General features: G+C 42.7%; 1 protein-coding gene across 2 annotated transcripts in view; it reads left to right on the top strand.

Annotated features, from left to right (window-relative positions):
• The window catches only part of RBPJ (recombination signal binding protein for immunoglobulin kappa J region), a 79,246-nt gene extending 62,718 nt beyond the window's left edge, over window positions 1–16,528 (top strand). For both annotated transcript variants that reach the window (XM_040420558.1, XM_040420557.1), the window contains exons 5-11: window positions 1,905–2,079; window positions 7,020–7,157; window positions 7,320–7,432; window positions 8,844–8,984; window positions 10,079–10,234; window positions 13,994–14,097; window positions 16,131–16,528. In XM_040420558.1, coding sequence (XP_040276492.1) covers window positions 1,905–2,079; window positions 7,020–7,157; window positions 7,320–7,432; window positions 8,844–8,984; window positions 10,079–10,234; window positions 13,994–14,097; window positions 16,131–16,446 — 1,143 coding nt within the window. In that variant the 3' untranslated portion in view covers window positions 16,447–16,528. The remainder of the gene's footprint in view (window positions 1–1,904; window positions 2,080–7,019; window positions 7,158–7,319; window positions 7,433–8,843; window positions 8,985–10,078; window positions 10,235–13,993; window positions 14,098–16,130) is intronic.
• Window positions 16,529–18,539: the final 2,011 nt, after the last annotated feature.

The following is an 18,539-nucleotide window of genomic DNA, read 5'->3' as shown; positions in this document are numbered from 1 at the left end:
CCTTAAAGGGGTCTTCCGAGAGTCTTTTACTGATCACCTATCTTCTGTCATCAGTATCTGATCAATGGGGGTCTGACACTTGGTACCCCTGCTGATCAGCAGTTTGAGAAAGCAGGGTCTCTCGCAGTAGCGCCACGGCCTTCTCTGCTCTCCAAGCACAGTGCCATACATTGTATATTGGGTGTGTTAGGTATTCACTTCACTGGGGCTGAGCTGCGCCTAAGCCATGTGACCGATCAACTTAAAGGTGTTCTCCGGGATTTAAGAAAATCAAAATACTTAAATGTTACTTTAGTATAAATATATTCCCAAATACATTTCATTAGTTTTAATGATTCATTTTGTCTGTGGAGCAATCAAATTAGGAGAAATAAAATGGCCGCGGTCCTTTTAGCACACACAAAACCTGTCCTAATCACACAGCAGGACAAGTTACTTTACAACACTGAGCTGCCTTATCTTCCTCTCTGCTTGTCAGGGATTTATGATCCTGAATACAGTTTAATATGATCTTCAGCTGAATCTCTGTAGGAATGGAGTTCATGAGGAGACATTAAGTACAGAGAGGACAGACTGAGACAAGTGCTGCTGCTCATTATCTACACCCCCACCATCCTCTGTACTTCATATCTCCTAATGAACTCCATTCCTACAGAGATTCAGCTGAAGATCATATTAAACTGTATTCAGGATCATAACCCCTGACAAGTAAGCGAGGAAGTTGACGCAGCTCTTTGACTTGTCCTCCTGTGTAATCAGGACAGGTTTTGTGTGTACTAGTAGGATGGTGGGCATTTTATTTTTCCTAATGATTGCTCCCCTGACAAAACGAGCTATTATAACTAATAAAAGGTATTTGGTAATATATTTATAATGAAGTAGTAATTAAGAACTTTCACTTTCTTAATTTCCAGAGAACCCCTTTAATGTCACATGGCCCTGGAGAAGCTGGTGCCTTCTCAAACAGCTGATCGGCGGGCGTCCCGTGCGTCAGGCCCCACCTGAGGATAGGTCATCAGTAAAAAAAAAAAGTTATCGGAAAATCCTTTTTAAAAATCAGACAGAAGGTCAATGTTTGGACAGTGTCAGACTGTGTAGGGGAACAACCTTTTAAAGAGTCTTTCTGATTCTTTATTAATGGACTGTCCTAAGGATAGGCCATCAGTATCTGATTGGCAGGGGTCCTATACCCTGCACTTCTGCCAATCAGCTCCCACCCTTGTGTGTAGTGGGCAGAGCTGCTTACCCATTGAGGTGAATGGGGACCACTAACACAATGGACAGAGCTGTAATTCCAGGATTGACTTTCGGAGCTACTGCAAAATAGCCGATCAGCGGAGTGTCAGACGCCTGCCAATCAGATGTGAACAGGTCATCAATAGAAGGGGACCGTGAAAACCTTTCCTACAAGGTTAATAGTAATTCCCAGTTGAGAGTATTCACACAGAGAAATGGCGCACTGCAGAGTTATGGGAAAAGATGCTGCAGGATTATTTTATGGGGAAGACTAGCATTTACTAAGACAGACATGTCAATAGTGGGACCGTTCCTCTCTTGCTGGCAGCTTTACCCTCTTACATATAATATAGGGTCCCCGTAATGAATACGAGCACACACTGATGTGATATAGGAGCTGAAAGTAACCACAAGCCAAGCCTTTTCTCTAGGGCCAGACACAATGGAGAACTTTAAATGCAGACAGTGCGCTCTTATAATGCTGTGTGAGTCAGTTCTGTGAAAGATCCACGGGATGTAAAGCTCCCAGAACAGAGTCGTTTAGAAGGTCCCCTGATATATCACACATGAAGTGTTGGACTGGAGATCCTTCTACGCTAGAGGCATCTGCTTTATGTAAGAGGTTACGTATTTTAGTTTTTATTAAATGTGCTAATTTCTCCCCCCAGAACTATTGCACTGCCAAAACCCTGTACATATCTGACTCTGACAAGAGAAAGCACTTCATGTTATCGGTAAAAATGTTCTACGGGAATAGTGACGACATTGGTGTGTTCCTCAGCAAACGTATCAAGGTCATCTCGAAGCCATCGAAAAAGAAGCAGTCACTGAAGAATGCAGACTGTAAGTATCTCCACCATCAGTCCGGATCATTGTAAATAGTGGTCCCTCGAGTTGGTTCCGGGACGTCCATTGTATGTTGGAACCATTGTAACTCGAGTCCTGAACTCTGGAAAACCAGTAATTGGCTCCAAAGCCCAAAAATGTCATCCTAAAATCAGAAAAAATGAGAGAACCCCTGACATGTAAAACAAGTCCTTCTGTATAACAGTCAGGAATATCTGCTGGAAGATGTAAATCACTTTCCATGGTGAGGACAGGAGCTTCTTCAGGGTCTTGCATAGTACATTGATGTACCAGAAAAATAACATGCAGCCGCCCTTACCTGACATTGAAAGGAGCAGCTCATCCTGGTACAGACAGGGGGCAGTACAGAACATGTAGTACCACACTGTACCTTAAAGAGGAGCTGCTGGACCGCCACTACAGACATGGCCATGGTGATCCTGAGGGACCACTCTATTTCCTCCGCTTGTCTGATACATTCTCTCCGCTCAGAACCCAGAGCTGCTCCTCCGTACAGGATTAGAACAAAGTTTTATGCAAATCGACTTTGAATGTTTCATCCGAAGTCTATTCGCTCATCCCTAGGGTTAACCCTTATTCTTAAGAATTTTCCAGGTAAATTAAAACAAATGGCCAGTACTCACCTGTTAAATCTCCTGCTGCCCATTACCACCGCTCCTGTGGTCCCTGCCAGTTTTTGTATACTTTACTGCAGACATGCCTGTCTACCCACGTGACCACCTCAGCCAATCGCAGTACCCTGCACCACTGAACCCTGAGATTTGTTGCAGTGGTCACGTGGTTTGACAGGCATGTCATTGCTGCTGTATTGCACACAGAAACTAATGGGCAGCGCTGGAGCTACGGGGGATGTTACTGGGTCAGTATTGGTCATAGTGTTGCTTTTATGTCATTTCTTGCCTCTAAAAGTTTTAGCCGTGAACACAAACCCCCTTTTAAGGGCTCATTTACACAGAGGTTTTGGTCTCTAGATTTCATTGCAAAGAATCCCACAAAATATGTCTTCCATTGTTGTCAACGTAAATCGGCGCTTCCTTTTAATAGGATTTGGATGATTTCCATGCAGATTTTCAGACCAAGTCAAGAAGGGACATGTCTGTGTGGAACCACTGTTAACTGTGGAGGGTGTCTGCATGTTGGTTTCCCCCACTGAATGGACCCTAAAGGGGTTGTCTGCTTTTTACTATTGATGACCTATCCTTAGAATAGATCACCAATATCAGATCGGTGGGTGTCGGGCACCCCCACCGATCAGCTGGTTGAAGACTACTCTGTAGTATTCACTTGAACAGACCGAGCCATCCCCTAGAAGTGAATGGGGACGCCATGCTTGTAATTACACTGCAGTGAGCAGGTAAACAGAGCACTGCCTTCTCTTCAAACAGCTGATCGGTGGGCGGTGCCAGGTGTCGGACCCCCGCTGATCTGATATTGATGACCTATCCTGAGGATAGGTCATCAATAGTTAAAAGTGGACAACCCCTTTAAAGGTAATGTGTCATCAGTAAATTACCTATTGTTTAAATCAAGTTTTTATCTTAGACATTTTTAATTTTTTCATTTTTTCATTGCACTATACTAATATTTTATAAAAATCCTAAAATCTTGCATTTTTCGCACTGGCCACTAAGCCTAAAAGACTTCTCGTTCTTTGAGAGCATCCACATAGACAGTAGACTGGATGTCGCTTATATGGGAGAGTTTTGTAGACCAGGTCAGGAGGGAGCAGATAAGCTCTATCACCTATTGTGAATGGTGGATCCTGTGTTACCTATACATTGGACTGTCACTGTATTAATGATAATGTGATGACTGCTGAAAAGTGACCTGTACAGAACAGGAAGTTTTAAAAGATTTTATTACTAGTGGTCAGTGGGAAAACGAAACTATTTTAGGATTTTTTTTTTTTTTTTTTTTACATAGTGACATGAAAAATTAAAAAACAAAATAAAAAAGTTTTATCAAAAAAAGTGATTTAAACAATAGGTCATTTTCTGATGACACATTCCCTTTATTCCCTTTAAGGTGCGGGCGGACCCGCGGCATGCAAGATGCAGAAATATGAGGGTCAGCCTTGGATTTCTACCGCTGTGTGATCATTCCCTAATGGAAGTTGTGATATTGTCATGTAAATGCTTACAATACGTGTGTATTAAATTAAAAGCCCGTGGACATCACGGTGGCTCAGTCGTCAGTAATGTTTCTTACTACTAGCCCTCTATCATGTCAGCTGGGACTGTGGTTTTGTTTTGTGCCCTGTTAATTCCATGGGAACCTATGGGGTCATTTATCAAACTGGTGTAAAGTAGAACTGGCTGAGTTGCCCATATCAACCAATCAGATTTCATTTTTCACAGCTCTTTAGGAAAATAAAAGGTGGAATCTCATTGGTTGCTATGGGCAATTAAGCCTGTTCTACTTTGCACCAGTTTGATAAATGACCCCACTAGACTTTAGGTGTATGTATTAACCACCTAAAAGTCACATTAAGGGCTCATTCAGACGGCCGTATGCTGTCCGCAAAAATACTGAATGCTATCCGTTTTTTTGCGGATCCGCAAAAAAACGGATCTGCAAAAAAACGGATAGCATTCAGTATTTTTGCGGACCCATAGACTTCAATGGGGCCATGTCCTGATTTTCACGGACAAGTATAGGACATGTTTCATTTTTTTTGCGGATCCGCAAAAAAACGGATAGCATTCAGTATTTTTGCGGACAGCATACGGCCGTCTGAATGAGCCCTAACATTGGAAAAACCCTCCCAAAAAAGTCTTTCTTTTTTTTTTTTTTTTTTTTTATTTCTTTTTTTAAATGTGTCTGCAGTAAATCTTGACACAACTCAGGGGACATGATTTTATTTTTAACCCCTTAGTGACATAATTAATTTTAGCCTTAAAGGGAGTCGGTCACCAAAATATGACATTGTACACCACTTACATGGCTCTCTAGCACACCTATCCATGATTCAAATGGTACCTTTTATAATTTTCTTCTGAGTTTCACCAGCAGGAAAAACGCACTTTAATCCATATGCAAATGAGGGCTCGCAAGTGCCCAGGGGCGGCGTTCTGTGTGTAGGTGCCCAGGCTGCTCTGCCTTCTTTTTACGTTACTCCTCCCCTGCCTCTTCCTTGGCCCGCCCTGCAAGTCCCTTAAGTCATCCACAGGACCGCCCGATATACCGTGTGTGCGCAGTGCACCGCCGGCACGGGCATGCGCACTGTGATGCCAATTGTGGGCACGGCATCGCTACATGTAGTGCACATGCGCCAGCACGGGCATGGAACCAGTGACTAGAGGGTGGACCAGAAGCAAACTAGAGGCCGCGGTGCACTGCGCACGCACGGTATATCGGCCAGTCCTGTGGATGACGCAAGGGACTTGCAGGGCGGGCCAAGGAAGAGGCAGGGGAGGAGTAATGTAAAAAGAAGGCATAGCAGCCTGGGCACCTACACACAGAACGCCGCCCCTGGGCACTTGTGAGCCCTCATTTGCATTTGGATTAGAGTGCGTTTTTCCTGCTGGTGAAACTCAGAAGAAAATTATAAAGGTACCATTTGAATCATGGATAGGTGTGCTAGAGAGCCATGTAAGTGGTGTACAATGTCATATTTTGGTGACAGACTCCCTTTAAGGACCAAAAATAGGAGTTTTCCTCCTTTTGTATTCCAGCAGTCATAACTTTTATTTTTTTCTTTTTTTTATTTCTTCTAAATTTATTTTTTTATTTTGTGAGATGAGTTGTAAGCTTTCTAGGAACCATTTTGGGGTGTATATATAGTGTATTAAATAACTTATTAATTTATTTTTAGGGGGAAATAAAAAAAAAAGCAGCAATTTTTACATTTTGTGGAATTTATTTACGGTGTTCACTGTGTGGTAAAAATAACATAACTTTATTATGTGGGTCAGTACCTGCAGCTGCTCCCCCTCCTCCTCCAGACTGACATGGAGTGCTGCTTTAGTTGCTCATTTCTCTGATTTGGTAGCAGCTAGAGATATGGGCTTTCAAACAATACCAGAATAATCTTTGGTACTTGGGAAGATATCACTGTTAGAAATCGGGACGCAGTGAATACAGGTGAAGGCAAAAGCAGGTTTTACTAGCCATTATTGCCGACTTGATTTCTAACAGTGATATCTCCTTCTTATCTTTGGCTAATGCTGTCATTTTGGTGTTGTATAAAAGCCTGGAATACCAGCTTTCAAACAAGACCACGTCTCTAGCTGATACCAATCATGAGATATGAGCAGCTAAAGCAGTCCCCTTCCACTTCTGCCCATGCTCAGCTCCGACAGAACAATTAAGTACTTTTCCAACAGCCGGAGCGGAGTTCGGGCAAAACAGGTGGTTAATGTGATCAGTAAGCCAGATTTTTGCAAAAAAGTCGCTCATTATAAAGGTATTATTGTGCTAACTGACTGAGGTTAAAGTCTAAGGCCTCTTTTACACGAGCAAGTTTTCCGTGCAGGTGCAATGCGTGACGTGAACGCATAGCACCCGCACTGAATCCTGACCCTTTCGTTTTCAATGGGTCTGTGTATTTTTTTTCACATCAGTTCAGCGTTGCGTGAGAAACGCAGCATGTTCTATATTCTGTGTTTTTCATGCAGCCCTGGCCCCATAGAAGTGAATGGGGCTTCAGTGAAAAATGCATTGCAACCGGAAGCAAGTGTGGGTGTGATGCGTTTTTTACTGATGGTTGCTAAGAGATGTTTGTAAACCTTCAGTTTTTTTATCACGCGCATGAAAAACGCATTCGCAGACGAAACTGACAGAACTTGCTTGCAAAATGGTGCGAGTTTCACTGAATGCATCCGGAGCCAATCCATCACGCTCGTGCGAAAGATGCCTAATAGTCTGCAGTATTTCATCGGCTGTGCTGTAATTTCTGGGACATTTCTCTCTTGCAGTATGTATTGCATCAGGGACAAAAGTGGCACTGTTCAACCGCCTGCGATCACAGACGGTCAGTACAAGATATTTGCACGTTGAAGGTGGAAATTTCCATGCCAGTTCGCAACAGTGGGGAGCGTTCTACATCCATCTTTGTAAGTGCAGCCTTGTGTTTTGGTCCTAGCTTCACCTGACATAACAGGTGCTAGTAATGCCTGACGTATGATTGACTTGTAAGGACAGTGGGTCACTGATGACTCCGGCTATTACATAACCATCTCCTGGGGCTGTAAGATATTTCTATGTGGTTTCTCTAGTGGACGATGAAGAATCTGAAGGAGAGGAATTCACAGTGCGTGATGGTTACATACATTATGGCCAGACAGTAAAACTTGTATGTTCGGTTACGGGCATGGCACTCCCTAGGCTGGTAAGTAGTCATTTATTTCCTGTCAACACATTCATGGACACCACCTTAAGGCCTCTTTCACACGGGCGTTGCGGGAAAATGTGCGGGTGCGTTCCGGGAACACCCGCGATTTTTCTGCGCGAGTGCAAAACATTGTAATGCGTTTTGCACTCGCGTGAGAAAAATCGCGCATGTTTGGTACCCGAACTTCTTCACAGAAGTTCGGGCTTGGGATCGGTGTTCTGTAGATTGTATTATTTTCCCTTATAACCTGGTTATAAGGGAGAATAATAGCATTCTGAATACAGAATGCATAGTAAAACATCGCTGGAGGGGTTAAAAAAAATAAAAAAATAATTTAACTCACCTTAGTCCACTTGATCGCGTAGCCCGGCATCTGCTTCTGTCTCCTTTGTTGAATAGGACCTGTGGTGAGCATTCATTATAGGTCAAGGACCTTTGATGACGTCACTCCGGTCATCACATGGTACGTCACATGATCTTTTACCATGGTGAATCACCATGGTAAAAGATCATGTGACATACCATGTGATGACCGGAGTGACGTCATCAAAGGTCCTTGACCTATAATGAATGCTCACCACAGGTCCTATTCAACAAAGGAGACAGAAGCAGTTGCCGGGCTACGCGATCAAGTGGACTAAGGTGAGTTAAATTATTATTATTTTTTTTTTTTAACCCCTCCAGCGATGTTTTACTATGCATTCTGTATTCAGAATGCTATTATTTTCCCTTATAACCATGTTATAAGGGAAATTAATAATGATCGGGTCTCCATCCCGATCGTCTCCTAGCAACCATGCGTGAGAATCGCACCGCATCCGCACTTGCTTGCGGATACATGCGATTTTCACGCAATCCCATTCATTTCTATGGGGCCTGCGTTACGTGAAAAACGCACAAAGAGGAGCATGCTGCGATTTTCACGCAACGCACAAGTGATGCGTGAAAATCACAGCTCATGTGAACAGCCCCATAGAAATGAATGGGTCAGGATTCCGTGCGGATGCTGTGCGTTCACCTCCCGCAACGCATCCGCGCGGAAAACTCGCTCGTTTGAAAGGGGCCTAATATCCAAGAAAACAATTAATTCTGTATGTAAATGATCTGGTGCTCTAAGGGTTTTCCAAATCCCATCAAATTCTCTGATGGTGTGGTAGACATGTTCATAACCCCTATCCCTTGATTTAATTGACATTGCACAGCCTTATAGGATGTAATTTCCATCCTGTTTGAGATCGGTGCCTGACACGTGCAGTGTATGCTCGCTGCGGTTTGGACATGTTCCTAGGTGTCCTGCTCTACATTAGGAGTAGCTTGGTAGCCATAAATGTGCTTACAGACTCCCTTTAACACATTTCATCTGGCGTTTGTTAGAATACCATTGTCACACGTGTGTCGTATTTTGCAGATTATCCGGAAGGTGGATAAACAGACGGCCTTGTTAGATGCAGATGATCCTGTTTCTCAGCTCCACAAATGTGCATTCTACCTGAAGGACACAGAGAGAATGTACCTATGCCTTTCTCAGGAACGAATAATCCAGTTTCAAGTGAGTGTTTGCCTTATAGCTTCTCCTGTAAATAGCTTCTGTTCTTTCTTCGATAACTGCCCTCCTTACAACTTTGGTAAATATTCTGATAACCGGACTACACAAGTTAAGAACGCTAAGGACTAGGTCACACTTCAGTGTTTTGGTCAATAATGTCCATCTGTGGTTGTGAGCCCAAAACAGGAGTAAGTTATTAACACAGAGCAGATGCAAATCTTTCCTTTAGACCATTTCTTCTGGGATTCGCATCCCCATCTTTTCCTTGGTTGAACTTGATGGACTTATGTCTTTTTTTTTTCAACAGTCTTAACTATGTACCTTATCTCTGTGTAGCTCCACTTCTGGTTTTGGCTCAGTCACTGATGGAAAAGACTAACCAAATGTCTGACGTGTGAACTGGGCCTTAAAATTGATCATTTTCAGCATGATCCTCACACAGTCTTGTAGAAGTCTCCTGCTGATCTCTTCCATCTTTGGTCGGTGGATGGCAGGGGGAATGCTGCTGCTCCTTCAGGTGGTCTTATAGCCACATACAGGACAGTGAAGAGGAGGAGTGGGGACATGGCTGGGTTCTTGGGAAACGTAGAGAATATTTCCTTATATATTTCTCAGTTTAAGTTCTGAGAAAAAAAATGGACACAATTGAGGAGATGAAGGGAGGAATAACCAGAAAAAAATCATTATTTTTGTCATAAATTTCACAGGGATAAATAAGTAGCAGCATCTGTGTTTCGAGACCCCAGTTTGTGCACTTTTTATTTAGCTGGCACTTTCAGAGCAATAAACTGGGCTATTTCAATTTCATGCTATAATTTAACAGATCCAAACCCCCACTGGGATAATAAAACAAATATTTGATCAAAAAATGCATCCACAAGATAAAGCCTTACCCCTCAGTAAAAATCATGTCAGTAGGTGGAGCTGTAATATACCGACTGAAAATATACCTTACAGGTCCACTACCACGATATGCCTCCATGGACCCAAGGGTCTTGCTGATGCCACGTGTTCTCATCACTTACCTTCGACTCTGCGGCTGTCTAACGTTTTGTGCATCTGACTGTGAAATTATAATTTTTTTTTCTCACCATAAGGCCACTCCATGCCCCAAAGAGCCAAACAAAGAGATGATAAATGACGGTGCTTCATGGACAATTATTAGCACGGATAAGGCAGAATACACGTTCTATGAAGGCATGGGGCCAGTACACGCACCCGTGACCCCTGTGCCTGTCGTAGAAAGTCTTCAGGTAAGGATGCTTTGGGGAATGGGTTTCAAGTATCTCTAATACTCCGATGTTTAATGCTCAGTTTCAGAATATTGAACAGAAATACTCCAACATGCAAGAGTAACGATGGCACTCACCATATTGTCCAAATGGTCTTTATTTTCATCCAATGCAATGGCATCAGGGGTGCAGAGGTGCTTCCTCAGGCCTTCCATTGAACAGAAATGCTATTCAGGGTCCGCGTCTTCGGCTGTATAATAAAGCCTTTATAGGGGTTTTCCTGGCTTTTTTAATATTGATGACCTATCCTCAGTATCAGAGTATCAGCTGTAGGAAGAGAAGGCGCGTGCTGTCTCCTGTCTGTCTTCCTGCTCATCGCATCTATATCTACAGCAAGCAGGAAGAGACTGGAGATGGCACACTTCATACACCGGCTTGGCGGGGGAGCTGGGTGTCGGAGTGACAAAAAATTGCGCCATAAGTGTCAGTATAGCTAACAGATTAAGGCTGTCCTACAGCTGCTCCTGTGTGAGAAGCTGGAGAACACACATGACTGCTCCATATCAGGGTGGCAACATTTTGGCCAGGTCCCCTCAGGATTTGTCACTAGAGGTTTTGTTTGGAAAAGGTTTACCTGCGTAGACCCTCAGTCTCATTCCTAGCACCAAATCTTTGGCATCCATACTACGCTATATTAAGCTGGATTCACACATGCTGTTTTGGGTGCAGTCTTTTTTTTCTTTTTAATTTAAAAAAAAAAAATTTGAGCAAAAAGCAGAACATGGATCCAAATTGAAGGACATGTATGCAGGAGTTTGCCTCAAAAAACTGAATTAAGTGTACATAATTTTTTTTGGGGTTAGAAATTAAACGGTTATTCCCATCTGGACATTTATGGTATATCCACAGGAGCCAAGAGTATGATTTTCGGAACATCCGTAGAAAAAAACACAACACCTATGTGAGACAGGACCCCATTCTTGAAGGACACTTATGGCATAGCCTGTGCGTATGCCATGCTTTTCCACATGGGGATACCATAATGAAACCTATATTCCTTGCAACTTTTTTTTTTCCCTTTTAACCTGTGGATCTGCTGCTGTTCCTGGACATGTATGAATTAGTTGACGTCCCTTAATTAATTGACACAATCTGATCCAGTCATCAGCACACCGTGTCACACCCTATTAATAAGGGGAATAATAACACACAGTTGTATAATAATGTATACTTTTCCAGGAGGAATAATAGAGAAACATCACAATGCACAAAGAGATGCTCCAGGAGCTGACAGTTAAATGAAGCTACATGAATACTGTACAGAAATAGAAGTACAGGGCTGACTGCAAACATTATAGTGCTGTGGTGTAAACGACATTAGTCACCTTTTATAATGGAAAACCGAAACTCTGCGTTGGATGAAACACAATTACTGATAGATCAGACTCCTCTGATAACAAAAGGGGATTTCTGCTTTAATCTGCCTACACACAAACTTCCTGTTCAGACAGTACAACGGGGTGGGGGATGCTTTGTGGCTGCTGCAAAGAGTAAGGTTTAATTAACAGAGAAATGTCGTCTGATTATTACAGTCTATGGGATATAATGGAGCACGGCTCCTTCCTCATAGACTATGGAATGATGGGGGAGATGCACACAAAGCTGTATCTGTGTGTAGTGCTAGTGTCCTGCCTAAGGGCTCGTTCACAGGACTGTATCCTTTTTTGCAGACAGCAAATTGCATATCCACAAATCACAGCTACCGGCCATGTGCCTTCTGCATTTTGCAGCATAGGCATTTCTATCATGGAGAAGGATATTCTATCTTGTTCACAAATATGGACAAGAATAGGACATGTTCTAATTATTATTTTTTTGCTGCTGGGCCACGGAACATAAATACTGATGCGGACAGCACATTACTGTAACCATTGAAATGAATGGGTCCACAGCCTATCTGCAACATTGCAGAACTGATGCGGACATTTTCCAGGCCTCCAGCAGCACAGTCCTACTTCTGTCCCAATCTACACAACACAGCTGGCACGGAGAGAACTCCAGCATTGCAAGATAGATATATATAGATATAGATAGATAGAGAGATATATATATATATTTCAAAAAAATAAAGGGAACACAAAAAGAACACATCCTAGATCTGAGTTAATTAAATATTCTTCTGAAATACTTTGTTCTTTACATAGTTGAATGTGCTGACAACAAAATCACACAAAAATAAAAAAATGGAAATCAAATTTTTCAACCCATGGAGGTCTGGATTTGGAGTCACACTCAAAATTAAAGTGGAAAAACACACTACAGGCTGATCCAACTTTGATGTAATGTCCTTAAAACAAGTCAACATAAGGCTCAGTAGTGTGTGTGGCCTCCACGTGCCTGTATGACCTCCCTACAACGCCTGTGCATGCTCCTGATGAGGTGGCGGACGGTCTCCTGAGGGATCTCCTCCCAGACCTGGACTAAAGCATCTGCCAACTCCTGGACAGTCTGTGGTGCAACGTGACGTTGGTGGATAGAGCGAGACATGATGTCCCAGATGTGCTCAATTGGATTCGGGTCTGGGGAACGGGCGGGCCAGTCCATAGCATCAATGCCTTCGTCTTGCAGGAACTGCTGACGCACTCCAGCCACATGAGGTCTAGCATTGTCTTGCATTAGGAGGAACCCAGGGCCAACCGCACCAGCATATGGTCTCACAAGGGGTCTGAGGATCTCATCTCGGTACCTAATGGCAGTCAGGCTACCTCTGGCGAGCACATGGAGGGCTGTGCGACCCTCCAAAGAAATGCCACCCCACACCATTACTGACCCAATGCCAAAACGGTCATGCTGGAGGATGTTGCAGGCAGCAGAACGTTCTCCACGGCGTCCCCAGACTCTGTCACGTGCTCAGTGTGAACCTGCTTTCATCTGTGAAGAGCACAGGGCGCCAGTGGCGAATTTGCCAATCTTGGTGTTCTCTGGCAAATGCCAAACGTCCTGCACGGTGTTGGGCTGTAAGCACAACCCCCACCTGTGGACGTCGGGCCCTCATATCACCCTCATGGAGTCTGTTTCTGACCGTTTGAGCAGACACATGCACATTTGTGGCCTGCTGGAGGTCATTTTGCAGGGCTCTGGCAGTGCTCCTCCTGTTCCTCCTTGCACAAAGGCGGAGGTAGCGGTCCTGCTGCTGGGTTGTTGCCCTCCTACGGCCTCCTCCACGTCTCCTGATGTACTGGCCTGTCTTCTGGTAGCGCCTCCATGCTCTGGACACTACGCTGACAGACACAGCAAACCTTCTTGCCACAGCTCGCATTTATGTGCCATCCTGGATAAGCTGCACTACCTGAGCCACTTGTGTGGGTTGTAGACTCCGTCTCATGCTACCACTAGAGTGAAAGCACCGCCAGCATTCAAAAGTGACCAAAACATCAGCCAGGAAGCATAGGAACTGAGAAGTGGTCTGTGGTTACCACCTGCAGAACCACTCCTTTATTGGGGGTGTCTTGCTAATTGCCTATAATTTCCACCTGTTGCCTATCCCATTTGCACAACAGCATGTGAAATTGATTGTCACTCAGTGTTGCTTCCTAAGTGGACAGTTTGATTTCACAGAAGTGTGATTGACTTGGAGTTACATTGTGTTGTTTAAGTGTTCCCTTTATTTTTTTGAGCAGTGTATATAGGTCTCATATACAGATGACGTTTCTCAGCCATTTATTTAGGTTTGGTATCTGTAAGGTTTGCAGAAATACTTATTCTGTCCCTGTCTTGCAGCTGAATGGAGGTGGAGATGTAGCAATGTTGGAACTAACAGGTCAGAACTTCACGCCAAATTTGCGAGTTTGGTTTGGGGATGTGGAGGCAGAGACAATGTATAGGTACGTTTTGACTTTTATTTCATGTATTTTCTGTAGCTCTGTGTTCCATTTTTCACTTTTATAAGCACCATCAATCATAAAGTGATATCTGGCACTTTTAGTGAGCGGAACTCTACCCCCGGGTGCAAAACAGGGGTCTGACATGAATTTGCATAGCAACATCAGGTTCTCTTTAATTTAACACTACTGGGTTTATATCAGAACATTACAACTTCTTTCCTTCTGGAGACCAGAGGACCGGGATGGTTATTCTTATTGCCTTTGACGACTTTGGTTGTGCAAAAATCCGTATTGGTCTGGATCCTGTTCAACAGAACAAGGAGCCTGCATAGTGTTTGTTCCCTGCTGCATCCTACTGTAAAACTGATCAAAACAAAAAAAGAAAGTAACAGTTTTTTTGTTATGCTTGACACTGCTTTCCTTTACCCCTATATTTAATCTCTTGCCTTTTTCCTGTCGCCTGCACCTCAAAAACATCTCTAGAATCCGCCCTTTCTTACTGTGGAAACAACCAAAACCCTCATTGTTACCCTGATCCATTCCCGCCTCGATTACTGTAACTCTTATTAATTGGCCTCTGCCTCACCAGACTCTCCCCTCTCCAATCTATGCTCCTGAATGCAGCAGCCAGGCTTAGGCTACTTTCATATCTGCGTTGTGCTGTCCGGTTTTGAGATCCAGCACGGGGTCTCAAAACCACAGCACAACGCTTCAGTTTTGTCCTCATTCATTGTCAATGGGAACAGAGTGCACCAGAATTCCGTTTTGTTGTGTTCCCATGCCGGACACAAAATCGTGTGTGGCATGGGAAACTGAAAAAAAAACGTATCTGGAACTAAAACCATTGTCAAGTCAATGGGCGCCAGATCCAGTTTCTTTTTTGTTTTTATATAATACAACCGGATCTGTTCTGCCTGGATACAGATGGTTGTATTATTCAAATGCATGCGTTTTGCTGTGCTTTTGAGATCCCATGCCGAATCTCCAAACCAGACAGAAAAAACACAGAAAGTGAAAGTAGCCTTTATCTATCCGTCTAACAGCTACTCCGATGCCTCCGCCCTGTGGCAATCTTTCCACTGGTTACCCATATAGTATAGGATTCAATTTAAAGTTCTCATTCTCACCCACAAAGCTCTCCAGTTTTAGGCACACCCCCAGCAACCCCCCCCCCCCCTTCCTTTCCAAAAGTTTTCAGTGTGGCCATTCAAATCCCCCGATCTAATTCTTCTGCATTTACCCCTCTCCCCTTCAGAATTATTCCTCTAAACCTGATCTATCTGTATCCACCACACCCCATGCACTCGGGACCACTACAGATATTGGCCAGTGACTGCCTCATGGACCTTTACATCTACTTCCTTATTTTGTTAAGAGGGCTGTGCCACTGTACAAAAGAAGCATAGATTGTAAGCTCTTGTGAGCAGAGCTCTCTCACCTTTTTGTTTTCACTGTTGACTTGCTTGTTGATTAGTAATACATTTTAGTTTGTACCTGAACCCTCTGATTTTAAAGCGCTGAGGAATATTTTGGCGCTATAGAAATGTGATCTATTCTTATGACGATATCGTGCCACCCCTGTATATTATAAACCTATTGCTAGCATTCTGCAAGAAAGGTCCAGCTGAGTGCTACCAGTAGGGGGGGGTGTCCCTGCACCGTCCAACACTATCCAATCAGTGCTGCCAGTGTCACTGTGCACGGACACCCAGTTGGACCTTTATTGGCAATTCATGCTGTTCTTTTAGGAGTAGTAGAGGAATGGGACAATATATTCATAAGAATAGAATTGCTATTACATGGGGTATGCAAGTAGTTACTAAAATTTGTCAGGAGAGGTGACAGGTTATTCTTTTAATTTGTCAAATTATTTTTTAGTTCATGTAGCAGTCATACACCATCAGCTCGCTTGGTGCTGTATGCCATAGTGAGAGAAAGAAAGGCACCCTCCTTCCACTTTGTCGCAAAGAATGTTCTATCAAAGACAGAAATTCTCTTCTAACTACACTGCTGTTTTTGTGTCCTCCACCCAGGTGTGCAGAAAGTATGTTGTGTGTCGTCCCTGACATTTCCGCTTTCCGAGAGGGCTGGAGGTGGGTTCGCCAGCCAGTGCAGGTCCCGGTGACATTGGTCCGGAACGATGGCATAATATATTCCACCAGCCTTACTTTCACATACACCCCAGAGCCTGGACCTCGGCCTCATTGTAGTGCAGCTGGAGCGATCCTGCGAGCCAACTCAAGCCTCCTGGCAGCCAGCGATCCAAACACGAACAGCGAGGGAAGTTACACAAGCGTCAGCACAAATTCTACCAATGTCCCATCAAATGCAGCAGCCGTTGTGTTGTAACCACAGACTTATTTATTTTTTTTTACCTGGACTTCAGCTGACTTTAAGTTTTTACATGGAAGGACATGTAAAATGAACTTTTTTTTTTTTTTCCTTTTTAGTTTTTTTTTTCCTTCCCTTTTTTTTTATTATTTTTATTTCAAACATTAATTTTGAGCTTTTTTACAGGAAAATCGTTTCTCCATAATTGTTCATATTGCCCGAACCTTTTGAACTTGCAAGTGCCGAGCAAAAAAATTTTAAGCCACAATAATAAATGGGTAAAAAAAAAATGATGTAGATACAAATCACCACTGAAAATCTATTTTAAGCCGTATTTTCATTCAGAAGAAAAAAAAATAATGGCCAGAAATAGAGAATGTGGCTCGGAGGTGAAACCTCCAACTAGAATGCATGACTATAGTTTTTATGGACCAAGAAACTTGTATAAGCTTTAGTAAAAGGTACATTTTCACCATAACTTTTTTATTTTTTTAAGTCATGACATATGGTACACTTTTGTTACCAAATAGTTTTTTCAGATTTTTTTTATTTTTTTTTTCCTTTCTCAAAAGTATAATCAGGTTCCAAGCTTCCAATCTAATTATAATCTTTCGGTTACAAAAAGAAAAAAATGATTTTATATTTTTTTTGGTCAATGGCTGGAATTTTGTTTTCATTTTATATATATTTTTTTTATTTTGGCATGTCAAATTTGTAAAGGCCAGCATTTTTTTATTTTTTATTTTAAGATTATATGAAGTTTGTGCAAAAGCTTTAAAAAAGGAAAAAAAAAAAAGATGCCTCTACCTTGCCTGCAATACAAGCGCGTGTATATGAATAGTACTCTATTCAGTCATTGTCTGATATACCCAGTTTTCGGTGTCGTTCAGGAGTGGTAAACCCGTGGCTTTCCAGTTGTTGCTGAAAGGGATCTTCTCATATTGCTAATGCCTAATAGTTCGAAGAGCAGCAACTGAAGACCCACACTGGGTAGTCGTTCCCCCCCCATGTATGTAAATGTATATATGATTTTTTTTTTCTTGTAGGCTTTTTATTGAAAAGAGTTAATATCTCTGGTCAGTGAAGAAGCTGGTGTATTTATAGAGACTATTTATGGTCCAGAATACCCCCAAAAAAAAACATGCAAACTACACATGGCATTTAAACAATCACTTTCATATCGTTCAACTCCATACATCAGATACGGATATTTTTATTTAATTATTTTTGCGTTAAAGAAATAACTTTTTTTTTTCATTTTGAGGTTCAGGTTTTTTATATCTTGTACATAACATGTATTAAGTGTAAGTTAAGTGTCTTATTACATTTTTTATTATTTTTTGCCTTACAGGCTTTTAGGCTATGGGACTTTAAAACCTGTACAGTAAAATAAGATGAAGCTGAGAAGTGAGCAGGTTACCAAATATCTTTCTGCACTGGTTATAGAAGATAGTTGTCTCTAGGTTCGGGGGGGGAGAGTCATTTTGTGGGTTGTAATCTGTGCGAGCCTATCAGTTGACGGTTTACTCCCCTCGATGTCGCATCCCTTGTTTTGAGTGAATTGATAGGCTGCAGCCCGCAGACGTTCCGCCTGGTCTATTTTAGATAAAAGTTAGCGTATTGTATCTGAAAATAACCTTTACTGTATTGCTGGATGCAAAAATGATTCGAAATTCCCCACTCTTTGGAAGCCGAATTCAATCTGTCAAATTATATGCTAGGTCAGTTGCACTCATGCACTCAATAAGGCTCATTCACACGACCGTCTTTGCGGAACGGGTGCGGACCTATTCATTTCAGTGGGGGCCAGAAAAGATGAGGACAGCACACCGTACCGTATGATGTCCACATCCGTTGCTTCATTCCGTGGCCCCACAAAAAAGATAGAACATGTCCTACTCTTGTCCACTTTGCAGACAATAATAGGCATTTCTATAATGGGCCGCCTGTTCTGCAAATTGCAGAACACATACGGGCGGCATCCGTGTTTTGCAGACTGCAAAACAGGGCACGGTCGTCTGAATGAGCCCTAAGCCAGATATTTGACTGAACAAGCTCAGATATTGGCCCTGTGCTTTTGTAATTTAAACTGAAGCAAGATTGCGAATAGT

Source organism: Bufo bufo, chromosome 2 (genome assembly GCF_905171765.1).
Source record: "Bufo bufo chromosome 2, aBufBuf1.1, whole genome shotgun sequence".
NCBI lineage: Eukaryota > Metazoa > Chordata > Amphibia > Anura > Bufonidae > Bufo > Bufo bufo.
The sequence above is the reverse complement of the archived record's forward strand: the minus strand, read 5'-3'. Positions and strand labels throughout refer to the sequence as shown.